The sequence below is a fragment of the Ascaphus truei genome, chromosome 13 (assembly GCF_040206685.1).
Source record: "Ascaphus truei isolate aAscTru1 chromosome 13, aAscTru1.hap1, whole genome shotgun sequence".
NCBI classification, from domain to species: Eukaryota; Metazoa; Chordata; class Amphibia; order Anura; family Ascaphidae; genus Ascaphus; species Ascaphus truei.
The window spans coordinates 44,664,915-44,691,621 of record NC_134495.1 but is presented as its reverse complement, the minus strand read 5'-3'; the positions used below and the strand labels follow the sequence as shown (position 1 = coordinate 44,691,621).

Below are 26,707 nucleotides of genomic sequence, written 5' to 3'. Positions count from 1 at the left end.
GTGTGGCCTTTGTACATCTGTACTCTGGTGTGTCTGTTTTTAATATGTGTATCGGAAGGTGTATCTGTTTTCATGTGGTGGGCGTGCGTGTGTGTATGTGTATCTGTTGTGTGTCTCTACTATGAATATCTGTTCTCCTGTAGTGTGTGTGTGTGTGTGTGTGTGTGTGTTCTCCTGAGGTATGTGTCTGTGTTTGTCCTGTTCATGTTTTCTTGTGACTATTCTGTTTATTTATTTTTTCTGTGAGTGCCTGTTTTATTTGTGTGTGTGTCCCTTGTGTACCCTGTACGTACTATTGTAAGGGCATCGGCAAATGATCATTATGTATAGGGGGCCTTGAGATAATAAAGGTTGGGACACTGCTCTAAAATATCCCGTTCTGAGTGACAGAGATGAACCTCTGTTTCCGGCTCTGTAACTTGTTTCTTGTTCCTGACATAAACCTCACAACAAAAACACAAAGTGTAACTTGAGCTCCTGTTTGCTGGATCCCAACATGACTGACATCTCTATTAGAATAACAGAAAGCCTCCTCTTACCCAGTGAGCTGAGGTTCTGCTGATTCTCCATCATCATGTCCTTGTAACGCTCATTGTGTCCTTCTAAATACTCCCACTCCTCCATGGAGAAATACACAGCAACATCATCACACTTTATAGGTACCTGAAACACATAGAATCCCCCACTCAGTATCCAGATATAATAATTGGTCCTGTAAGAATCTCTTCCTTATGGAAAGCCAGGTGAGCAAGGCAGAGAGGAGAATACAGATACATAGAACAAAGTTGCTCAAGAAAATCCTGAATGAAGACAGAAAGGTGGTAATATCCAACGCTGCCCAGCAGCCCTCACCTCTCCAGTCAGCAGGTGAATGATGATGTTGGTGTGTTCCAGGATCTTCTCAGACATCAGCTTCTTGTCATTGTTTCTCTCGTGTATCAGGGAGTTAGTTGGATTCTCCATGATGGGTCTCTGGGTCCTGCAGAATCTTTCTGGCACACAGGGACTGCTGCTGTCTGTGACATGCTCACCGTGCTTCTTCACAACAATATAATCCTACATATTGAGAGATAGTAATAAATATCACTGTGCAGAGCAAGAGACAACAGTTGATATGTCTCATGTTCCTGCAGATTTGTTGCTTTGCAGTTTGAGGGACACGTCTCTTGTTAACAACTCTATACTCAATCTATTCAGAGCCCTCCCCACCAATTCTAGCTATTGTATCACTGACATGTCTGCACCAAACTCACCGACTCCCCTGTGCCTATATGAGCACAAAGACCATGGATTGTACAGACATCACATTAAAAAGTATAGGTAATCAGTACAGGAATTCTGACACTGTGGATATTACAGAATAATGTACAGTAGCAGACACAAAACATCCATTTTATAATATATATATATATATATAGTATATGTAGTGGGCCCAGGATCTCCCTCTGCACAGTCATGTCTCTTCCTGGATCCAAGAACATTCAATCACTGGGTCACTCCTCTCTGCAAACTACATCCTTCTCTGACTCTGTGCTCTCCTGCTGCCCAATCGTGTCCTTATGTGTTCCTGGGCTCTCAATATGACCAAACATCTTGTTTTCTCTAATTACACGTGTCCCTGGATATTGCTTCTCAGATACCTCCCATATTAACGCTCTGCAGGTCCCTGTTGTAGTGAGAGAGATAAGAGTGGTGTGATTATGACTTTCTCCAGCAGCCCTCACCTCTCCAGTCAGCAGGTAGATAATTTCCAAGGTGTGATTCAAAATCTTCTCAGTCATCTGCTTCATGTCCATCATAATTCAGATGGTTTACAAATGGGCTCTGGTTTTGTAGAAGTGTTTCACCATGTGGTGACCTCTGCAGTTAATGCTATATTGTACTTGTACTTCATAGTAATATCCTCCTACATATGGGGAGAGAGATAAACGTATATGTGACCCTGCAGTAACAAAAGAATAAAACGAGTGCTCCTCCTGTTTGTGTCGGCCTGCAGACACATGTGAGGGACCGCAGCTCCTTTCCGTCTGTAACCCCCTTGCAAGGGATGCAGTTACGTATGCCTGCTGCCCCCTGGATGGCTCCTCTCTTCGGAGTGTTAATGAGTCACTCAATTATAGACATACATTCAGGCCAATAATGGTAACTCAGGAAGAGAGGGACTAAGGAGAGAGGTTTGAAGAATCCCTGGCAGAGCATGAGGGGCAATAAGGAGGAAGTTCGGTCTATGCTGTTGAGATTGGAGGACCAGCCTCTAAGCTATAAGACTCAAAAGAGCTGGTTGACCAATCTAACGGACAGGTCCATTGGAGGTCTACGTTACGGGACTTGTGAGTAACCCCCGAAGGGATCCTCATTACACACAAGAGTACTGAAAGCATTGCGAAGACAGAGGCCTGCTATGGTTACACACTTTCAATAAGAGCTCCAATGTTGTTCCGGCACCCACAAATGGGACCCTCATAACAAGGGTCTTTGGGACTTCTTAGACACATTGACACACAACTGCGCAGCGTTTATGTGATGTATATTGCACCCGTATGTTGATGATCCTTCTGCACAGGAAAACATATATTTGTATATACCTGTGTTTGTAGGATCTCTATAAATATGTTCTTGTTATTCAAAGCCTGTGGTGTGTCCTATCTTCTGACCTTCAGCCACGTGTTCAGCTAGTGAGATAGCACCGGTCATAACAGAGAATAGGACTTGGGCCCCCACCTTAGCATATAGAAGTCAGTCTAAGGGAAATAAAGAGGGGTCACATGTCTGTCACCTTGCAGTGGGAGGGACACATGTGAGGGATGGTGGGTCCTTTCTGTCTGTGTCACCCTGCAGCGGGAGAGATTGAGTTATTTGTGTCACCCTGCAGTGGGAGGGACGGATGTGAGGGACTGTGGGTTCATTCTGTCCATGTCACCCTGCAGCGGGAGAGATTGAGTTATTTGTGTCACCCTGCAGTGGGAGGGACGGATGTGAGGGACTGTGGATGCTTTCTGTCTGTGTCACCCTGTAGATGGAGTGATAGTGGGTCCTTTCTGTCTGTATCACCCTGTAGTGGGAGTGACAGATATGAGGGTGCTGAGGGGTACATTTGGTATGTGTCACCCTGCAGTGGGAGGGACTAATAAGGGACTATAAATCCTTTCTGTCTATGTCACCCTACAGTGTGAGGGACAGTTGTGAGTGGCTGGGGCAGTGGGAGGGACAGATGTGAGGGGCTGGAGGTCCTGTTTGTGTCTCCCTGCAGTGTGAGAGACAAATATGAGACAGGGTAATTTCTGTTTGTGTCGCCCTTTAGTAGGCGGGAGATATGTAGGGACTGTGGGTCCTGTCTGTCAGACATATACTGTAACTGAAACATGTCCCCTTTACATTTCTAAATATCGTAAACATTGGGAGAAAGTTCTAGAAAAGATATGTAGATTAGACGATAATTTAACAAATCTAGCAATAATATTTAACTGTGGGGGATGCGGGGGAATCAAAGAGCAGGAGGCCGAGGGCGCATGGGGGTTGAGCAGAGATGTGAGACTGTCAGTGTCTGTGTGAAAGACTGCCAGTGTGCATCAGTGCGAGAAAGTGTCAGTCTCTGTATATATTTGTGAGAGAGTGTTAGTGTGTGTGTGTGTGTGTGTGTGTGTGTGTGTGTGTGTGTGTGTGTGTGTGTGTGTGTGTGTGTGTGTGTGAATATGCAGCTGACAGAGGGATCAGAGAGGTAGGTGTATTGTAGTACAATAGCTGCTGTATGACAGTGTTACAGTGTGTCTGTGTATTACAATAGCTGTGTGTGTCAGTGTTACAGTGTGTGTATTACAATAGCTGTGTATGTCAGTGTTACAGTGTGTCTGTGTATTACAATAGCTGTGTGTGTCAGTGTTACTGTACAGTGTGTCTGTGTATTACAATAGCTGTGTGTGTCAGTGTTACAGTGTGTGTATTACAATAGATGTGTATGTCAGTGTTACAGTGTGTCTGTGTATTACAATAGCTGCTGTATGTCAGTGTTAAAGTGTGTCTGTGTATTACAATAGCTGTGTATGTCAGTGTTACAGTGTCTGTGTATTACAATAGCTGTGTATGTCAGTGTTAGTGTGTCTGTGTATTACAATAGCTGCTGTATGTCAGTGTTAAAGTGTGTCTGTGTATTACAATAGCTGTGCATGTCAGTGTTACAGTGTCTGTGTATTACAATCGCTGTGTGTGTCAGTGTTACAGTGTCTGTGTATTACAATAGCTGTGTGTGTCAGTGTTACAGTGTGTCTGTGTTTTACAATAGCTGTGTGTGTCAGTGTTACAGTGTGTCTGTGTTTTACAATAGCTGTGTGTGTCAGTGTTACAGTGTGTCTGTGTTTTACAATAGCTGTGTGTGTCAGTGTTACAGTGTGTCTGTGTATTACAATAGCTGATGTGTATCAGTGATAGTGTGTCTGTGTATTACAATAGCTGCTGTATGACAGTGTTACAGTGTTTCTGTGTATTACAATAGCTGCTGTATGTGAGTGTTAGAGTGTGTCTGTGTATTACAATAGCTGTGTGTGTCAGTGTTACAGTGTGTGTATTACAATAGCTGTGTATGTCAGTGTTACAGTGTGTCTGTGTATTACAATAGCTGTGTGTGTCAGTATTACAGTGTGTCTGTGTATTACAATAGCTGTGTGTGTCAGTGTTACAGTGTATGTATTACAATAGCTGTGTATGTCAGTGTTACAGTGTGTCAGTGTATTACAATAGCTGTGTGTGTCAGTGTTACAGTGTGTCTGTGTATTACAATAGCTGTGTGTGTCAGTGTTACAGTGTGTGTATTACAATAGCTGTTTATGTCAGTGTTACAGTGTGTCTGTGTATTACAATAGCTGCTGTATGTCAGTGTTACAGTGTGTCTGTGTATTACAATAGCTGTGTATGTCAGTGTTACAGTGTCTGTGTATTACAATAGCTGTGTATGTCAGTGTTAGTGTGTCTGTGTATTACAATAGCTGCTGTATGTCAGTGTTAAAGTGTGTCTGTGTATTACAATAGCTGTGTATGTCAGTGTTACAGTGTCTGTGTATTACAATAGCTGTGTGTGTCAGTGTTACAGTGTGTCTATGTATTACAATAGCTGTGTGTGTCAGTGTTACAGTGTGTCTGTGTTTTACAATAGCTGTGTGTGTCAGTGTTACAGTGTGACTGTGTATTACAATAGCTGCTGTATGTCAGTGTTACAGTGTGTCTGTGTATTACAATAGCTGTGTGTCAGTGTTCACAGTGTGTGTCTGTGTATAACAATAGCTGTGTGTCAGTGTTACAGTGTGTGTCTGTGTATTACAATAGCTGTGTATGTCAGTGTTACAGTGTGTCTGTGTATTACAATAGCTGCTGTATGTCAGTGTTAAAGTGTGTCTGTGTATTACAATAGCTGTGTATGTCAGTGTTACAGTGTCTGTGTATTACAATAGCTGTGTGTGTCGGTGTTACAGTGTGTCTGTGTATTACAATAGCTGTGTGTGTCAGTGTTACAGTGTGTCTGTGTATTACAATAGCTGTGTGTGTCAGTGTTACAGTGTGACTGTGTATTACAATAGCTGGTGTATGTCAGTGTTACAGTGTCTGTGTATTACAACAGCTGTGTGTGTGAGTGTTACAGTGTGTCTGTGTATTACAATAGCTGTATGTCAGTGTTACAGTGTGCCTGTGTATTACAACAGCTGTGTGTGTCAGTGTTACAGTGTGTCTGTGTATTACAACAGCTGTGTGTGTCAGTGTTACAGTGTGTCTGTGTATTACAATAGCTGTGTGTGTCAGTGTTACAGTGTGCCTGTGTATTACAACAGCTGTGTGTGTCAGTGTTACAGTGTGTCTGTGTATTAATGTGAATGATGACAAAGAAGATAGGTCATTACCTTCTTGTAGACATGAGGGGAGGGGCGCTGTTACCAAAGCTCTGCACTGATTGACTGATCCCTTCGTGATGTTGTGGGTATTTCACACAATGGATTCTGGGACTTGTAGTTCATATATCTGTATATACTACAATATTGGAAGAGAAGGACTACAGCTCCCAGAAAGCAGCCAGGCAGGGAGAGATTAAATGACTAGCAGCAGCCAATCTCATTGCAGTTGTAGAGGAGGCGGTGTTAGAGAGAGTGAGGGAGAGGAGAAGCTCGATGCAGATTTATATCAGTGAGTATGAAAACAAATAATAATATAAAGTGAAACATTTCTAAACCAACATTAAAATGAATATATTTATAATCACAGATATTACTCACATTCATAAGCAGTTTCTTGTTCATATTTTCAATAATTTTCTATCCAGTGTCTCTGAGATAAAATATTACAATGATCACCACTTTTATACTTCTATACTTTTTCTAATCCAAATTGTGTCAGGTCTTTTGCAATGTCATGTCCCCCAGCCCCTCACACCTGTCCCTCCCACTGCAGGGTGACAGGCAGGACCCCCAGCCCTTCACATCTGTCCCTCCCACTGCAGGGTGACAGGCAGGAACCCCAACCCCTCACATCTGTCCCTCCCACTGCAGCGTGACACAGACAGGACCCCCAGTCCCTCACATCTGTCCCTCCCACTGCAGGGTGACAGGCAGGACCCCCAGCCCCTCACATCTGTCCCTCCCACTGCAGGGTGACAGGCAGGACCCCCAGCCCCTCACACCTGTCCCTCCCACTGCAGGGTGACAGGCAGGACCCCCAGCCCCTCACATCTGTCCCTCCCACTGCAGGGTGACAGGCAGGACCCCAGCCCCTCACATCTGTCCTTCCCACTGCAGGGTGACAGGCAGGAACCCCAACCCCTCACATCTGTCCCTCCCACTGCAGGGTGACACAGACAGGTCCCCCAGCCCCTCACACCTGTCCCTCCCACTGCAGGGTGACAGGCAGGAACCCCAACCCCTCACACCTGTCCCTCCCACTGCAGGGTGATACAGACAGGACCCCCAGCCCCCTCACATCTGTCCCTCCCACTGCAGCGTGACACAGACAGGACCCCCAGTCCCTCACATCTGTCCCTCCCACTGCAGGGTGACACTGATAGGGCCCCAGCCTCTCACATCTGTCCCTCCCACTGCAGGATGACACAGACAGGACCCCCAGTACCTCACATCTGTTCTTCCTACTGCAGGGTTACACAGACAGGACACCCAGCCCCTCACTGTGACGAAGAAGGGGTTAATCAGGCCAAAAATAAAGGTTATACCCGGCTGATTAATCCTACCTCACATTGGGAATGAAGGGGTTAACAGTCTCTGCACAACACCACTGTACTTGCCCTGTCCCAGCCTTTTACCCCCGTTTGCAGGCTATTCCGGGCCTGCTGTAATGAACATAAATGCATTGCCTGTTATATTCCGTGGAGGCACAAGATGGCGCATTGAGCACCACAGTAAGCACTGATTGAAGAACCCTGGCTGCAGTTAGCAGCCTGGGTAAAGTATGGGTATCCATTTTTCTATCGGTTTGACCTGTAACCACAAGTCAATTGAATAAGTGGCTTGCGGTTAAATCTGAAGAGGTTTTTACCAATAGAATGTATCCGTGCCTTAACTTGAAAGCCGGAACGTCAATTGGCTTGGGAACTGTGTCAATTGACGTGAGAAGTTGGTGAACTTGGTTCCCATAAGCCGGCATTTCAATTAATGGGGCTAACTAGAGAACGGAGGCACCCAGCACCCTGATTTTTGATGTGCAAGTGTAAATAAGAAATACACGAAGATACATATAAAAATTACAGTGATGGTACACCCAGAACATGAAGTTTGAATAAAGTGTGATAAACTGTGATTTTAAAATGTACAGGCAGGAACCGTGTTTTCTATAAGCCTGGGAAAAATCTTCTGGCATGTAACTGTGTTAGGGGTGAATGAGCTGAGGGTATTCCCTCCCTGGCACTTCAAGGGGATACAGCTGAACCGGCGACCCTCAGTCTATAGAAGTGACAGGGATGAAAGACCCCAGAGCACTATAATGTATACATGGCCGGACTCCTGAGAAGTAGCAGATCCCAGACCATTGACACCTTTGGGTCAAACCGCAGACTAAGAGGTGCCAGCAAGGCGGTGTATCCCACATATGCTAAGTAACCGGGGTGTCAAGCCGACACATGTTCTTTGAGAACCGGAAAGCCTTTTTACCCGGTTTTGCAAACTGCGGGCAACGCGGCTATTGGCGGGTTAAATATTCTCACAGCGGGGATTGGGTGCACATGTTAGTGATACCCAGGAATCGTCTATAACTGCCTACCAAGCTATCCCCAGGGTGATTCCTATGATCCATGATGTGACTACGCTTTACTCAAGACTTTGTTCAAGCACAGCGGCAGCCGTTCCAGAAGGCAAGGGGTTTATAACAACGCAAATAAGGATTTACCCCAAACTTTGGAATTCGTTAGCCCTGGTGACTCCTGAACGAATTCTAACGAATCTCTACGAAATTCTTTGAGGTGGCTCAGTTATTAGATCAGCAAGTTGCGATCTAGCCACAGGACCTTTAAATCAAGACTGCATTTCTTGCGCTTGCATCCAAAGGAAAATCTATTTCATTCCCTTATCCCAGTAAGTATTGTTTTAAGTGTATTCTGCAGATGTCGTGTGTTTGTCAACCCAGGAAATAAATCACAATTTATTTTGCTCCTTGTGTTCAATCGAGTACTCAGAAATATAAATGTGTTGAAAAGTTGTGTCCACCGTGACAGGCTTTTAATTAACTGGTGGTAGCGTGTGGGATGCTGACTGAACCTATACTATAGTCTCCTGCGGGATTCTGTAGTATAGTGAGGACCTCGTAGCTTGCGCGCTCCTCAGACAAGTAGCAACTGACACACAGTTCTAAAGAGCACGATAGACTTCACTGTTCCTTGACCCATACCCCGAAGGCACCATGAGTAACCGCTCAGGAAGGTTCCGATCATGGAGCAGAGAGAAGGTTGTGGAGAGTTGTGCGGGGTATGGCTTACCAACAGATGGGCGGTCAAAGGTACAACTGGAGGAGGATTTGGAGCATCAAGAGGACAGCATGGTCCTGTCAGAGGGGCAAGTCCCCATAGCTGCTGTGGCGGCGGCCGCTATTCAGCCCGGAGAGCAGGAGGTCCCTCCAGCTCTGGAGCTGCAAGGACATGAGGAGAGTGCGAGTGGCCCCATGGCCGTGGGTGGCTTGGCGCCAGGGAGTGCGGACGAAGTAGCAGCTGCGGCTGCCGAGTGTACCATCCCTGGGCTCACTGCACTTCTAGCTACATGGGGAACGGGGGTTAGCACTGCGGAGCGGGTACAGCTCCTGACGGCAGTGCTCAGAAGAACCCACAACTCCTACCTTGAAAACGGGGAACAAGGACTTTCCCGGGCGGATCATCACAGCTTCAGCAAGTTTGTGGATGGCACAGATGACATCGATGCGTTCCTGAATGACTTCGAGATGCAGTGTTCCAGGTTCCGTATTCCAAGAAGGGTCTGGGTGGTCAGACTGCGACCACTGTTATTTGGAAAAGCCAAACGGACTGTGATGGGTATTCCACGCATGGATGCCGATGACTACAGTCATGTTAAGAACAAACTGCTGACCCAGTATGCCCTGACCCCCGAATCTTACAGGGGCAAGTTCCAGACAGGGGGAGTACTCCCCGGGGAGTCAATCAGTACCTATGCCGGTCGGATGGCCTTACACGGGACTCAGTGGGTGGAGTGGAATGGGGTTACAAAATTCCATAAGTTGTGGGTAACCGGTGCATCAAAGAAAATCAAGTCCCAATAATAAATGATAAATTCTTCCGTTAGGAAAACTCCAATGTTATAGTGAGCAGCAATAAAACACCCTAATAGGGCTAAGGGACTAGTACCTGGTGCTGACAAGCAAAATAAACAGTACATAGATTGTCCCATCCATAATAATATAGAGAGTAATAATATGCAAAGAAGACTCACTTTTTCATTCTAGATTTCTTCAAAAGAGCAGTCCCATCGGGTATCCTTAGCAGCGTGCAACCCACCCGGCGAGGTAAGTAGAGAGTAGGTAAACAAAGGCAATGTATATACACAAGGGGCACGTCGCTACACCAGACACACATACAAAAAAAAACAGAAAGTAATCTACCTGGTGCAAGGGAGAAAGCACAAATAATAACACACAAATAATCACCCAGGATTATATACAGCCCCCTATAGTTGCACTCTAGATAGGTGACCAAATATGGTATAAGGTCAACTCATAGAAGGCCAAAAAATTGCCTAATCCTTAAATAGGATGCCCCGCGGGGCTTCCGGTGACGTCACCAGGGATGGTTGGGTGAACAAGGAGCTCCGTCAACCCTCCTGCACAATCTAACCGAAAAGCACCGAAAAAGCGTAAATTTCACCTCGATTTTGAGCCTGGGACAGAGCCAAACTCAAGCACAATGTCCTCTAAAGGAAAGAAGCCCGTAGCCCCAGCGGTCACAAAGTTTTTCTCGCCGCCCCAAAAAAAGCCGGAGGAACTTGCAGAAAAGCAAGATGGCGGCGGAACACGAGGCCAGCCGACCTCCGCGAGGGCCCAAAACCAGCCGAGAGAAGACAGAGAGGCAGGGGAGTCACTCACACGGGAATATATGGAGGAGCTATTCGTCTCCATGCATGCCAAATTACATCTCTCCCTGCAAGCCGTATTAAGGAGGCAGTGCGGGACATAAGGGAGGAGATTGCCTCGTTAACCAGCCGGACTACTGAGGTGGAAACCAAGGTGGAGGGGGCCCTCAACAGACAAACGGCAGCGGAGGAAGAGATAATCCGCCTGGGCGAGGAGATCGCGGCACTAAAGGAGAGCCAGGAAGACCAGGAAAACAGGGACAGAAGACAAAACATCCGAATCAGAAATGTCCCTGAAACGGTCTCCCCCTCGCAAATCAAACCCTATCTGATTGAACTGTTTGCAATGATCTGCAAGGATATCGCCGAACAGGACCTGGAAATTGATAGAGCCCACCGAGCTCTAGGGCCTAGATCAGAGGACCCCAGAAGGGGCGAGATATCATTGTGAGGCTTCACAGCTACTCTTCAAAAGAGAAAATCATAACTGCCTGCCGCGAATTGGAACCCCTCACCTTCCAGGGCGAGCCCATTCAACTGTTCAATGACATATCAAAACTAACAGTGAACCGGCGCAAAGATCTGAAGCCCTTCACCTCCCTCCTGAGAGAGAAGGATGTAAAGTACCGCTGGGGCTTCCCGTTCAAGTTAATAGTGAACAATGGAGGCCGGTACTTTACCATGAGGCACCCAGAAGATATGCTTCCATTCGCCCAGGCACTGGGACTGACCCCCCCTCCCTCATGGCTGGACTCCCCCCCACACCGAGGACAAGAGGATGACCGAGGCGGCCCAGCAAGAGCGTCTGAAAGAATCGCCGCCTTACGCCTTACACGCCTTATGCCGAGGAAGAAGTAATTTAAAGCTGGACTTACCTCACGCCCCCTGGACCTGAGACCTGCCGAGACCTGCAACCAGTTTGGAGACAGAGCCCCGATGCGACTGCCCCCGAGGATGACCAGCGCTGGAAACATGTCTCGGAGCCCTTCCCGCGAGACGTTGAACCACCGCGAGATCCACCGGATTTCACCGCCCTGAAGGATAATTCCCCCCGTTAAGCCATCTTGAACACGTTGACCGCACTGGATTTATACGCAGCAGCGGTTGAGAAGGCGGGGACATAGGGCCGTTACCCAGAGCCCGAAGAACGAGGTGATTATCCGGCGATGGCCCAGATGATCCCGTGGCAGTGGCTGGTCTGTGGGGACTTTTGGGGGGAGGGTTAAATGTTTGACAATGCCCGCGGGCAAGATGTGGCCTCGCCTTCCCCCCCTCGGTCCACCCGGGGTCCCCCGCGCCTCCCCTCTCATCCGCAGGATAAGAGAGACTCCCCCCAGAGAAGACAACTATAAGTGAGATAAATAAATAAAGGGTGCCCTACGCCTCTCGCCCCCCCCTCCTACCCCTCCCCTCCTCCCCCCCCTCCCCCAGTGCTTCCCCCCCACCCCGTCCCTCCCCCCCCTGCACCCCACTGCCCCCAAGTAGCCATAGGGGAGCGAGCCCCACACAGTATGATCAAAGAGACCTGAATAAGGGACGCAGTGGGGACAAAGCTAATCCGGTTTCCCCAAAACGGAACCTTAGCAAAGGCTAAGGAGAGGTTTAGCAAAATGAGTGCTATTACCTATAACTGTTGGGGCCGAATATAGATAAATTGATGTATGTATCAGAATCCACCCAGAAGTGTTAACAGAGAACCCGTCAATCTGCAAGCATAGTGTAAAGTTAAAAGTTATTTCTGTTAAAGGGCTAAGACGTGTCTCTCCCAAGCTTCAAAGATAATCACTGTATGCCTGTAAATGTTATCACTTTGTTTAATGCTTTCTGTTCGCCGATATAATGGAAATGGTTAAAGAGGACTACCACCATCCGCCCCTCACTCTCCCCCACCCCCCTCCCTCCCCTGCCCTGCCCCGCCCCCTCCTCTTGCCCCAAGTGAGCGGCCCCAACTCTGACACACGCACTCTAAGGGTAAAGCGGGCCTATACCCTGATAGGAGAAAACAAGGGAATAAAGCAAAACTTTGCGGTTGGGAAAGGCGAAGCCCCAGAAAACTCTATTAACAAAAAATCATTATGGCTAGTCAGTCGGTAATCAAACTGGTCTCTCTTAATGTAAAAGGTCTGCAAAACAATAGAAAGAGACGTTTAGCCCTTCAAGAAATGAAGAGCTCAGGAGGCGATATAATCTTCTTGCAGGAGACGCACTTCACATCCCAAGACCAGCCCAAAACATTCCAAAACGCATTCCCCTGGGGGTTCTTTTCCTCATTTAGCAGTAAAAAAAGAGGGGTTGCGATTATTAATCCGCAAAGGAACCACATTTAATCTAATAAAAACAGTAACAGATCCAGAGGGTAGATTCCTCGTGGTGTATGGGACACTCTCAGGTACAGCAATAGCCCAGGTTAACGTATACGCCCCAAACGAAAACCAGACGGTGTTCCTGAACAAAATTCTGGAAGAGATAGACCCAGAATACCTACCCTCAATGATAGTGAGGGGCGATCTAAATATGGCACTAAACCCGGCCGAGGATAAGTCCTTGGATCCGGGTCGCTCGCACACACCCCAATCTCTGAGCAAGGGGAAGAAATTTAGAGAAATCCTCAAGGACTTCTCGCTTATAGACATATGGAGAACTCAACACCAAGGACAGAGAGACTATACATTCTTCTCGACACCTCACAAGACCTATTCACGCATTGACTACTTTTTAGGGACCAAAAATGTCCTAGAGGCCTCCACAGACTCAGATATAGGCCCAACAACGTGGTCTAACCACGCACCCATTACCTTAACCTTATCAGTTCCATTTGTGAAGTCCTTTTCCTATAATTGGAGATTAATTGACTCACTACTAAACTGCCCCGAAGTGGAGTTAAAAATTAAAAAAGCCCTCAAGGAGTACTTCGCGAATAACTGTGGATCAGTCTCATCGCCCACAATCCTATGGGAAGCCCATAAGGCGGCGATCAGGGGAAATTTTATCTCAATCGCCGCCCATAGGAATAAAATCAAGGCAAAGGCAGTAAAAGACCTGACGGAGAAAATAACTAATTTGGAACTACAACACAAAACTAATCCATCCAAAAGACTATAAGGTACTGTCCGCCACCAGAAACGAACTAAAAAGTATTCAACTAGAAAAAGTTGAAAAGGCCCTTAAATGGACCAAACAAAGATTTTAGGGCAATAAAGCCGATAGACTCCTGGCCTCCAAATTAAGAGGCATACAAAAGAGATCCCAGATAACGTCGATCAGGGGTGGGTCTGGTGAGATGTTATATAGCGAGAAGAAAATAGCGGAGGAATTCATGAAATATTACACCAAACTCTATAACTTGAAAACCCAGAAGGGAACCTCGGAGGCGTTGAGATCAGAGGCAATTTCGCTCTACCTCGACGACTGCCAACTCCCTACATTGACAGAGGAGGAAAACTCCTCCCTCAATGCCAAAATAACTAAAGAAGAATTGATTTCTGCAGTAAAGTCCTCTAAGGTATCTAAAACACCAGGCCCTGATGGCTTCTCCAATGTTTATTACAAGAAGTTTCTCCCAATATTGACTAGGCATTTGCTAAACCTATTCAACTCATTTCTAGAAGGGAACCCAATCCCCTCATCCATGTCACTGGCAAACCTTGCCATTATTCATAAAGAAGGGAAGGACCCGGCACAATGCGGGAGTTACAGACCCATATCGCTCCTAAACAATGATCTTAAATTATACAGCAAGATCTTGGTCAATAGATTGAACCCTATACTGCCCAGACTAATTGATATCGATCAAGTGGGATTTGTCTTGGGACGTCAAGCATCGGGCAACACCCGGAAATTTTTTAATATTATCGAACATGTCCACCTTACAAACTCCAAGGCAATGCTCCTGAGTTTAGACGCAGAGAAGTCATTCGACAGAATAGATTGGCTATTCCTAACTAAAACATTAGAAAAATTCGGCTTCAGAGATACAATCCTAGTGGGAGTCCAAGCTCTATACCAAAACCCATCGGCAATAGTCAGGATCCCGGGAGGAAACTCAGAGAGATTCCAAATAAAAACGGTACCAGACAAGGGTGCCCCTTGTCCCCCCTCCTTTTTGCTCTCACCATAGAACCACTGGCGGCTAAAATACAAAATAATATAAATATCAAAGGCATAGCAATTGGAAACACAGACGACAAAATCTCCCTATTAGCCGATGATATTATTCTGACATTAACCCAACCCCAAACTTCCCTCCCCAACCTCCAAAGAGAACTAGAGGACTTTGGCAGTATCTCAGGATACAAAATTAATAGTGAAAAATCGGAGTCCCTTAATCTCAGCCTCACAGAGCCAGAAGTGAAATTACTTAAAAAAAACTTTGCATATAAATGGAGTCCCTCATACATCAAATACCTGGGAGTGAATGTATCGAAGGATTACCAATCACTATATCGGCATAACTACCCAGCTCTCTTTGACAAAATCAAAAAGGATTTGAGCAAATGGGAAGATTATCAGATATCATGGATCGGTAGAATGATATCCGTCAAAATGAATATTCTCCCTAGGCTGTTATAGTATTTTCAGACTCTACCGGTCCATGTCCCCGGCTCAGAAATTAAAAACATCCAAAACAGGATATTTCATTTCATTTGGCAAGGGAAAAGACCCAGAGTAGCCAGATCAGTGCTATTGTCACCACAAGGGAGAGGGGGCATGGGAGTTCCTGACATCTACAAATATTACCAGGCCGCCCAACTAAAACAAGCAGCACTATGGAATTCGGACCCAAAATTGCGGTGCTGGCTTAAAATAGAGACACACTATTCTGAGGTGCCTTCTCTGCCGGCTTGCCTTTGGAGTATGAACAGAGGAGACATGCCCCCACAAAAATTCAAATTAAGGATGATTAAACACACCTGGGGGGTCTGGTTAAAAACCAAGCTCAAGTACAAGCTCTCGACCCCTGGCACACAGCTTACACCTTTAACTGATAACCCCATTTTCCCCTCGGGTTGTAGATCGAGACTATACGATCAACTAAAGGAGAAAGGGATTAAGACAGTGGCTGATGTGCTATCCCTAGGGAGCCTCCTGAGTTTTCAGGACCTGCGTGCCAAATATAAGATCCCGGAGTTGGACGTATTTAAATACCTCCAAATCAGACACTTTGTCCAAAATTGTCCCCGAACCCAGAGCTCCCATCGCTTACCCAATTCGAGAGATTATGTAAACCCGACTCAGACCAAAGGGGACTTATATCAAAAATCTACTCGATGCTAGAAACTAAGGAAGCCCCAGTGGAGCATGACTATATGCTTAAGTGGGCTGCTGACTTGAACACGCCCATTGAGGAGGAAGACTGGAAAGAAATATGGGAAGCAGCCTCCGCGACATCCATAAGTACAACCATAAAAGAGAACATCTATAAGATACTCTTCAATTGGTACCTCACACCGGTGAGACTGCGTAAAATCTACCCTCTGGCATCAGATCTTTGTTGGAGAGGCTGTGGTCAAAAGGGGGACATGGCACACATCTGGTGGCTGTGTCCAGAAATTAAGAAATATTGGACTACGGTCTAAAATCTAATAAAAGAGGTTACGACCCTCGAGCTACCCATTGACCCACTGACCTACCTGCTGGGGAGACCGATCGAGGAAATCGGCCGACCAGTAAGGAAATTAATCTCCTTTATTCTTACAGCGGCTAGGTGTGAAGTTGCGGCCTCATGGAAGAAGGTCTCCCCCCCCCCCACCAAGGGAATGATTAAAAAAAGAATTAACGAGGTGATGCAGATGGAAAAACTTACAGCCTTCCTAAAACAGAGATCTAATCCATTTTACAAGATTTGGGAACCCTGGCTGACATTACAGGACAATACCGTCCTCCATCACACTAATTGTATTGTATTGTATGTCTTTATTCATACAAAGAAAGATTACAAAGAAAGAATACTATTTATTCATATAGCGCCATTAATGTACATAGCGCTTCACAGCAGTAATACATGTGGTAATCCAATAAATAACAGATAATATAAATAACAGATCATAGGAATAAGTGCTTTAGACATTAAGGAAGAGGAGTCCCTGCTCCGAGGAGCTTACAGTCTAATTGGTAGGTAGGGAGAACGTACAGAGACAATAGGAGGGGACAGTAATATCCCAAACTAATTACAGACCCCTGACATAGGACAAGTTAAAAACAATAAGATGAGGGCCGATCGCTGAGGGCAAAAGCCCTCCAACCCCTCCTCCCCCCCTCCCTCCTCTCCTCTTCTTCACTAGCTTTAGCTTCCCCCTCTTTGGGAGGCCCCACTCTCTGGGCATTTCAATCATCTTCCCATCTTCCAGAAAAGTTAGAAAAAGTTGTATTGTATTGGGATGTAAAATCACCACGTTTGCTTGTATCCATGTAACTACCCAATAAAAATATTTGGAAAAAAAAAAAAAAAAAAATAGGATGCCCCGCAAAAAGGTCACACTCAAATGAAAATAACAAATACTTTAATAGAATGCTATAAAAACGACAAGACACTATAAAAATGCACAACAGTGCATAGATAAAATCCCCAAATGTGTGGTGTCACGGTACAAAAATATATCAACAAATTGTGTTCAAAACATATAGCTAAAGTCAAATCGGAAGCTATACTAAGGCTGCACAGTCCCACACGCACATGTGTGGTAAATCAAGATAATGCTGTGGTAATGAACAGCGCAGGGTAGGGCATAAAGGAGCTGAATGCAAACAAAATATGGTCTAGTATATTATATATAACCTCCTGCGTATAGTGATAAATAACAGCTGTAGCTAGGGCTCTGTAAGGTGTCTAGAGTGCTGACAAGCAAAATAAACAGTACATAGATTGTCCCATCCATAATAATATAGAGAGTAATAATATGCAAAGAAGACTCACTTTTTCCTTCCAGATTTCTTCAAAAGAGCAGTCCCATCGGGTATCCTTAGCAGCGTGCAACCCACCCGGCGAGGTAAGTAGAGAGTAGGTAAACAAAGGCAGTGCACTGCCTAAAAATAGTGGAGGAGGCTCATGGTGGCAAAAAGGTTCCTATATTAAATAAGGGGATCAAACATAACCCCTGGATAACACAGTAAATGCACACCTACGTGTTTAGGGCCGTGCCCCCTTTATCCAGGTGTATCCCCTTTTTGCCACCATGTGCCTCCTCCACTATTTTTAGGCAGTGCACTGCCTTTGTTTACCTACTCTTTACAAAATTCCATACCCTGCTGGACTTGTTCTTTCAAGAGCAGTTGCTGCAGCAGCTTCCCACGGACGTGAGGGCATGGGTCTATGATCATAAACCTCTGACTAAAGAGGACGCGGTGAAAATGGCAGATGAGTATGTGGCCAGCCGAGTTGCAATGAAAGACCCAGCAGTGCCCAAAGGAGCGGGCCGTGTGGGCCCAGGACGCTAAAACTACCCCTCAATGGACACACCAACCTGCAACACCTAACAGCGCACCCAAGGATGCAGAGTTCAATCATGAGAGGCAGTGTTACACTTGCAACAATATGTTTATGTGGTGAACTATGAACTAGTTAACCAATCCAGCGCTCAGAACGATGTGGGCTGCTGTATGATGTACTGTATGTCTCCGTAAACCTCCCTGTATCCCATATGCAGAGGGAGGAGGGGGGAGGGAGTAAGGAGAGGAGCCCGTGGAAGAGACACATGCGTGAGCAACAGTAAGTAAAAAGTCTCAATGGTCCTTAACAACTGGCTTACAAATAAGCACTAGAAAAGTTGTATATAAGCTCAAGATTGGTTTTTCCTTTGTGTAAGAAGGTCCTCTGTGTCACGAAGAACCTCCGTCAACGCAGGCACTCGACAAGCCATAAGAGACTCCTCATTCCCCATATGTAGTCTGCATCCAGCAGACACTGCAACTTCAGCTGATACAGCAGCCCGGCGTGCTCCCGATGACGTAACTAGCTTCAACTCTCCAACAAGTGAAAAACCGGTGTACAGCAACAAAGATAAGCAAGGCTGGATAATGTGAGGCCTGGCAAGAGCTCTTTGACAAAGCGCTTCTGCATGAAACGCGTTAGAGGATCCGCCAGACCTCTACTGTCATGCTCTTTTAATAAAGGATCTACGGTTACCTTATCCAGCCTTGCTTATCTTTGTTGCTGTGCACCGGTTTTTCACTTGTTGGAGAGTTACACTTGCAACAAGGTCGGGCATCTCAGGCCAGACTGTCCGGACTGGGACAGGTCCAAGGGACCCCATCAGGGGCAACGCTCACCAGCTGCATGGCCGTTCACCCGTGTGTGTGACTGGCACACACAGAGGCGCCAACTACAGCTGTGGAACCAGCCCACAGAGGGATGACCAGCAGAGAAACTGCACTTGCCATCTCGGGACCAGTAGCGGAGAGCGGGGGAAATCAGGTTGCTCCAGTCGGGATGCAGACCAATGATGTCCGGCTGAAACATCTGCGGAAGGTGACCATCGGAGACCGGCAGGCGGAGGGCTTGCTAGACTGCGGTGCCACCATAATTCTGGTTCGCCCTGATATGGTACGGCCAGAGGATTTGCTCCTGGGCACCGGGATGTAAGTGACCATGCCAGACGGAGGACTGTGGTCACTGCAGGTTGCCTGGGTCTTTTTGGACTGGGGTGCCAGACGTGGCATGAGGGAGGTGGAGGTTTTGCCTGGGTTGGATGCCAAGGTCTTGCTTGGCAACGACCTAGGACACGTTTCCTGCATTTTTACAACTTAGCTGGCACCTGTTGCAGCAATTACCAGGAGCCAGTCAGCAAGGATCGCAGCAGAACTAGCCCCTGTCCCCCTGTATTTGGGACCTACAGTTCCAGCAGTCTCTGCGGAGGTAAGCCAGACTAAGTCACTTTCTGACACTGACTTACTGTTCCCTGTTCCTGTTCCCTGTCCCCCGAACTCAGGCTTCAGGACACCACTTGAAAGGGAATTCTTTCCTTGTGAGTTGGGTGATTGGGGCAATAATGCCAGAGAAAATTTTAATATAACGTCTATAGAAATTGACAAAGCCCACAAATCTCTGAAAGTCATTTTCATTTCGAGGGATTGGCCATTCTACCACAGCTTGAATCTTGCCTGGGTCCATACTTAAACCCTCAGGAGAGATGATGTAACCAAGAAATTGCATGCTGGTCTTTTCGAATTCACATTTTTCCAACTTACGGAGACGCTCAAGGACAATTCGGACATGTCCCTTTTGATCCATGATGTTATCTGAGAAGACAAGAATGTCATCCAGGTATGCCACTACGAATTGGTCCAATAACTCTCGGAGGACATCATTGATTAAATGCTGGAAGGTAGCAGGGGCATTACAGAGTCCAAAGGGCATCACCAGATATTCATAGAGTGCATAACGGGTTCGGAAGGCTTTCTTTCATTCGTCACCGGGTCGAATGCGGACCAAATTATACGCTCCTCTGAGATCTAATTTGGTAAAGATTTTGGCTGACCGAATTCTTTCCAATAGTTCGGGAATCAGAGGTAAAGGGTACCTGTTCTTCACAGTAATCTTATTTAGGTGAAAAGGGGAGTACACATATGTTAAGCAGCCAAGGTGGCAATGTCGCACAGGCGCTGTATTAACCAGAAATCCCTACAGTGCCCCCTCTGCAAACTGTGGGCAAGTTGGGGATTGGTGAATGGGAAAATTCCCACGAGAGGGATTGGGTGGGTATGTTGGAGATATGATCTCAGACCCTATATACATGCCCCCCGAGCTATCCCCGTTGTCTTTTGTCTTTGTTCTACAATGTGAACGAATTTCCACTTTGCTTCTACAAGCGGAGGAGAGCAGCAGCAACGATTCCTGAACGCAACGAGTTAATTACAACGGAACCAAGGACACAACTCTGCTTTAGGATTTCGTTAGTGCTGGGGGTTATCTAACGAACCCCAACGGACCAGAACGAACTTTGCAATATTCACGGACTTATTGGGTTGGCAAAGTGCGCCCCTTGCAACAGGACTGCATTTTAAAAGACAATATTCCGGTGCTTTGTTTTACTTCTGGACATTCTACCCCGTTCTCTCCCTCAGTAAGTGTTTTGTCAAGTATATTCTAAGGTTGTCGTGTGTCTGTCTAGTAAGGAAATAAATATCAGTTTATTTTGCTCAACTTGTGTGCTCAATCTCGTACCCCAAAATATAAAATTGTTGATCAGGTCAGTCCACCGTGACAACCTTCAATTCCGGTTCTGAGAGAGAATAGATTCTTCCAAACAGAATGACAGTACCCAGTAATAATTCAATGGGACAGTCATAAGAGCGATGTGGGGGAACCATATCCGCGTTCTTCTTATCACACACATCTAAAAACTCAGAGTATGGAGCCGGCAGTAGATTTTCTTGAGACGAGGAAATCTTATGTATTCCTACACACTCTGGTATAGGAGTTTTAGGTAGACAGGCTAGCTGGCAGTGCTCCGAGGGAAACGTGAGTGTCTTGGTCTTCCAGTCAATTAGAGGGTTATGGATCATGAGCCATGGAATTCCCAGAATCACTGGAAACAAAGGCGAAGGAATAAGACCAAATGAAATCTTCTCCTGGTGATTAGGCTCCATGATTAGTGTTAAGTTATTTGTTTCATGGGTAACAGGTCCAGAGTTCAAGGGAGAACCGTCAACGACTTCCATCCTTTCTGGCGATTCCTTGGCTATAAATGATACCGAATTGTTCTTGGCGAATTCTATGTCCATAAAACTCCCTGCCGCCTCTGAGTTGACCATTACTGTGGTTGAAAAACGATGTGTTCCTTCCTCGATTATAATAGGAACCAAGAGGTGGTGGTGTAGAGAAGGAGGGTTATCTTTCCCTTGAGAAGCAGAGAAACAGTCTTTGAAATAGCGTGCAGCTGATTTCTCCTAGGGCTCTGGAAAGAAGACCACCTGGACTTGTTTGGGCAATCAGCGAGATAGTGCCCATCATTTCCGCAATATAAACAGAGATTTTATGTTCGGCGTCTATTCCTTTCCCCGGTTGAGATAGGTCCCCGCAGTGTATTTACTTGCATCGGCTCCTCAGTCTCCCTGGAACGTCTTGGGGTACTGACATCTCTAAACCTGGGGTTGCTTGGCATGAACCCCTGTCTCTCCAATCGTCTTTCCGTAAGCCTGTGATCGATTTGGATGCATAAACGGACAAATTCCTGAAATCTCTCTGGGAGTGTTATGGTAGCTTTGTGTCAGGGTTATAATACACACCAGGTTACAAGAAAAACCTCTCTTATCTCTGGGTTGAATCAAATGAGACGTGCGGTATAATAAAGAAATTTTATTCCCACAAGATGGTGGACACACAGAATATAAAAATAACAGAAAAAATATTAATCACTTACATGGGAAGGGGCCAAGATGAAGCAATCCGCAGACTGGCAATTCATCAAACAGGATACAGTTCAGGATACAACAGGAACCAATACGAACAACAACAGGAATAGAGCTTACACTCTCTTTTATGGAGTTCTGCTCCTATTCCCTACCATTGGGTCGCGTTATTGGATCACAATCCCTGGACCCAATGAACCAGTGACACCTCACCTGGGAATCAGTAATGAACTTACCTCAGGTAGGTTGACACATGCACACATCAGTCCAGCCAGAGAGCCACCCCCAGGGCCCCCCCTCACCACCTGGTGCCTAGAAGTCTAGCATTTGGGCATCTAGGCCGGGGCCTCCCTGGCTGGAGGTGTGAAATACAGCACTTCACTCAAGTACCCATGTCCTGTGTTTCTCCGCCCTAGAATACTTAATCAAGGGCGGTGAGCCTTTTATCCATAGATTTGCATCAGACATCCTGATGCCCTCTGGCCATTAACATTTCTTCTGGGCCAGTGGCTTTCACGGGCTTTGAGATATCAGGGATACAGAGTAACATTTTAATAACATACAAATAATAAAATAATCCGTTCTGCGGGTCTGAGCGGGCTGCAATTTGCTAGGTCCTCCTACTGGAGGACACTCGCCATAGTGACCAAATATCAGCTTTCTGCGACCCCCAGAACCGGAGATAATAAAACAAGTTAAAACCTTCCATTAACTTTAATGCAGGATTCTCCTCTACAGGCTAAAATAAATCACTGCCTTTCACTCGTACCATTAGATTCAATGGGCTCTGCCGCCATAGGCTTTCAATGGGGCTACTCCGCCATTAGAATCAAGGGAGACTCCGCCGCTAAAGGCTAGGAGAAATCTCGGCGGCTCACTCCTCCATTGGGATGACTAGGGCCGGCACCGCCATAGGAAATGAATGGGCCGCCGCCGCCATAAGATTCAATGTAACTGTAGTGATGGAGGGGGTGGTGGGCCTGTAACGAAAATAGGGTTAATCAGCGCATTAATAAAGGCAATATGCTCGGCTGCTTAACCCTAATTCGCATTGGGGAATAAAGGGGTTAATTTTATATGCATTACCCATGTATTATTTTCCCTTCTATGCATTTTTGTCCCCCTTTTGCAGGTTGGTGTGTGCCTGCAGTGTTAAAGTATATATTGTGCCTGCATACTATTTTTTAGGCACAAGATGGCGCTGCGGTAGCCGAGCTGCAAGTTAATGGAATGAGTTAGAACCCCGATTCTCTGTGTGCACCCCTAGAATAACATTCCAAACACACACATACTGTATGAAAAATTTAACTGTAGCATAGGTAGAACATGTATTTTTAATAAAGTGCTGTTTTGCTGCAGGTTTTAAACGACAGGCAGGAAACAATTTTTTCTGCTGCCTTTGAAGTATATATGTGCACATATGTTCCGGTGCATTAATGAGCTGGGGGTATTTTTTCTGCAACCTTCAGAGACCTCCTGTGGTGGCAGGGCCACTGAGTCTCCGAATGTGTTGCAGTTAAAATGCCCAGACCCGCCAAGGTGCGAGGTGGCCAGGATGCTGGCTGAATAGAAATCCTTTAGCCAGCAGGGCTAGTTCACACCTTGGGGACAAACCCTAGCCAGGGCGGCGCTGGCTATGGGTGGGAGTATCCTTATGCTAAAGAGGCCAGGTGTCTGGTTGGCACAGGCTCAGTAGTGACAGAAAATCCCGGATGTGCCCACACTGCAAGGTATGGGCAAGGTGGTGATTGGGGAAATGATTTTTCCCACGCCTGGGGTTGGAGGGCTATGTTAGAGATAGGCTATCAGACCCTATATACATGCTCCCCAAGCTATCAGACCCTATATACATGCTCCCCAAGCTATCCCCATGGTCTGATTGTTTTTTGTAACATCTGAAGAAACTTTCCAAAGTTTTGCGTCCAAGTCCAGCAGCTGCAATTCCAGAAGACAACAAATTCTTTCCAGCGTAACAAGAAGTACATCCCATCTTGAGGAATTTGTTTGTGCTGTGGGTTCTCTAACTAACCCCATGGACTCAGAACGGACATTTCGTTTTCCAAGGATTAATGGGCTTTGTTTCTTGCGCCCCTTGCAAACGGACAGCAAGTTTAAAAGACATTTTTCCTGTGGTTTCCGTTCACTGGACAATTTCCCCTATTCCTATGCCAGTAAGTGTAATTATTAAGTGTATTCTGCAGTTGTCGTGTATTTGCCTATCGAGGGAATAAATTTCAGTTTATTTTGCTCAACTTGTTCTGCTCAATTGGGATCCACAAAATATAAATTTGTTAATAAGTGCGTCCATCGTGACAGGGCCCAGCAATAAAGGGGTTACACCCCAAAGGGCCACCCCCACCATCGTATGGGAGGTGAGGGGTTAACTGGTATAATGCTTATTGGTGTTTTTATTCCCCTGCCTCAGTGCAAAATGTGTTTTCCCCTGGTTACTTGTATTTCTCCCCTTACAGTGTGTGCACCCAACAAATATACTGGAATCAGGTCGGATTAACATGTTTATGGCCCTTTGTTCCCCTTCCTGCCTTTTCAATCCCCATTTGCAGCCCGTCCCATAGGTTGCCTTTGGAGCTCCATGCAAGTCTATGGAGATTTCCATGGTTTTGGCCTGATATCAGAAAAGACCAGCAGGTGGCGCCAGAGATGACGAGCAGAACTCCTCCATTGAAATGAATGGTAATGTCTTTCAATGGGGATTCCTCGAGTCCGACCTCCAAGAACGAGTTGGCTGCCGGCCAAACCGCAATCCCTGAAAGCGGATACAATTTCAATAAAGAGCTTTTGATCGCTAAATTGTCGTGGGAACTTGGTCACGGCCAAGTTCATTCATATTAAAGTTGTAACTCCGGTCCTAGGACAGATAACGGTCTAATTCTTCTTGCCCTTAGCTCAGGGGGAACCCCTTACTTGACCCCAACAGGGTCCGATGGGCAATGGCCACGGGAAAGGGTCGCAGCCGCCACGAGCGTCGCCCCATTGACCGCAATGGTGGAGAAAAGCCGCGTGGCTTTAAAACACTAAGTCCAAAAGTGTGAAAACTGAAAACCCATATCTCCAGTTCTGTAAGGACTAGAGGGCTGGGATTTGGCCACCATGTAGTCATTGCTCCGGCATGATTGCATGGCAATTTCCTGCCCTCTCCAATCAACCAAACGGAATATGGGTAACTGTTTAAAGTGTGGTTCTGCCATTGACTTCAATGGTGGGGAAATGCAGTTTCTAAAACATGTCGTTTTAAAATGTATTAGTGTATCTCCGGTTCGGCGGGTCACAGTGAGCTGAAACTTGGCCACCATGTAGAGTCCGCTCCGGCATGAGGGTCTGGCAAGTTTTAGCCCGCTCTGCCCAACCGAACGGAATATTTTGATTTATATAAAATATTGTAACTGTTCTGTATTTTGTGCCTGGTAGAAAGCCCGCGAAAATCCCTGACCCATATGGTATGTTAATGGTCAGGGGGCGACAGTGTGTCTACACAATGGCCACTGATCAAAGGCACATCCCTCCGGTTAGTATATACAGGGTAGAGAGAACGCAGGACATTGCCTTTCATATGAAGTGCCATCATTTACACCTTTAGTCTGGTTTCCCCGGACCAGATCCCCATCTGGCAGACTTGGCGACACCAACTCTTTTGAGTGGGGTTAGGAAAATGGGACAAAACAAGCACAAAAAGAAAACAGGAGCGCTTGTAGTATGCAGCAGATGTAATAACGGACAAGATGTATAAAAACAGCAATTAATGTGTGATACACTAAAAAAAGACAACAATGATTGTGACAATAAAACTGTACTTAAAGACTAAAGATAAGTAAGGAACTAAAAACTTTTGCCTGTGAGGGTAAGAGCTATATCTACTGGCATTTCAGTAAAACAGTAGATAAGGAGGGGCCTAATAACTGTTAGGATTTTAATGCCCTTAGCCCTATACTAGTTAGGATTTTAATGTATTTTTTAATAAATGTATCATGTATTATGTTGTTTATGTTGATCTGTAGGATTGCACAATGTGGTATTGATAAATATTTCATTTTATTGGGTTCAATAATATGGACTGTAATGAATTTTGGAACACTGCTCTCTAAATCTGCTTGTTTAGTTACAATTTCAATGAGATGCTATTGAGCCATCAATATCTAATTGGGTTAAACCGCTGGTAGTAATTTACCCATTAAGACCGTGGCCAATTAGCAGGACTTAATTTGAGGTGATCACAGATATTTAAGGCTAATAGAGCAGTTTTCCAAAACATCCCTGAAGAAGGCGTAGTTGCGCCAAAACGCGTAGGATTATTGATTTTTAATCTATAAGAGACTCTATTAGTGGGTAGAAGCCCGCTGAGAGTCAAGCTAAGGACTGTGATCACCAGGGACTGTAGCCTGAGTGACTGGGTGGTAACAGCGAGGAGAGCTCCAAGCATCCGATAGCCCGCTCCGTGACACCGGAAGTACGTAGTGGAGTGGCAGAAGGGAGGAAGCTGACGCCAAACAGGACACCAGGATACCAGCAGCCCAACCCCAGAAGGCAGCGCGACACCACCCGAGTGGGAACACCGAGGGAAGAACGCAGCACAGGGAGAGATAGTGGCAGTACCATCGCTTCCTGAATAGACTCCTGAGGACACATGCAGCACCGGTGAATGGGGGGATTACCTACCGCTTGCTTCATTGGACAGCCCTGGCTTACATCTACATTGGGCCATCTCCTCTCAACACCCTCACAGGCAAAAGTTTTTAGTTCCTTACTTATCTTTAGTCATTAAATACAGTTTTATTGTCACAATTATTGTT

The 26,707-nt window shown here is 46.1% G+C and overlaps 2 protein-coding genes across 2 annotated transcripts in view; both read right to left on the bottom strand.

Moving 5' to 3' along the window:
• Positions 1 to 26,707, bottom strand: part of LOC142465301 (uncharacterized) — a 96,990-nt gene that overhangs the window by 13,852 nt on the left and 56,431 nt on the right. The gene's annotated exons all lie outside the window — the stretch shown is intronic.
• On the bottom strand, positions 445 to 5,950 carry LOC142465212 (gastrula zinc finger protein XlCGF66.1-like). Its single transcript, XM_075569211.1, has 4 exons — positions 5,886 to 5,950; positions 1,725 to 1,906; positions 853 to 1,056; positions 445 to 663 (listed from the first exon to the last, which is right to left on the bottom strand). Exons 2-4 carry the CDS (start codon positions 1,797 to 1,799, stop codon positions 445 to 447), a joined length of 498 nt encoding a protein of 165 aa, XP_075425326.1. The 5' UTR covers positions 1,800 to 1,906; positions 5,886 to 5,950.

Bases quoted from the DNA above. Each gene is read 5' to 3' on its own strand.
- LOC142465212 (XM_075569211.1), bottom strand. From the start codon at position 1,799: ATGATGGACATGAAGCAGATGACTGAGAAGATTTTGAATCACACCTTG. The intron at 1,057-1,724 runs GTGAGGGCTGCT...CTCAATATGTAG, and splicing joins TCTACCTGCTGACTGGAGAG to GATTATATTGTTGTGAAGAA. The intron at 664-852 runs GTGAGGGCTGCT...TATGTGTTTCAG, and splicing joins TTCACCTGCTGACTGGAGAG to GTACCTATAAAGTGTGATGA.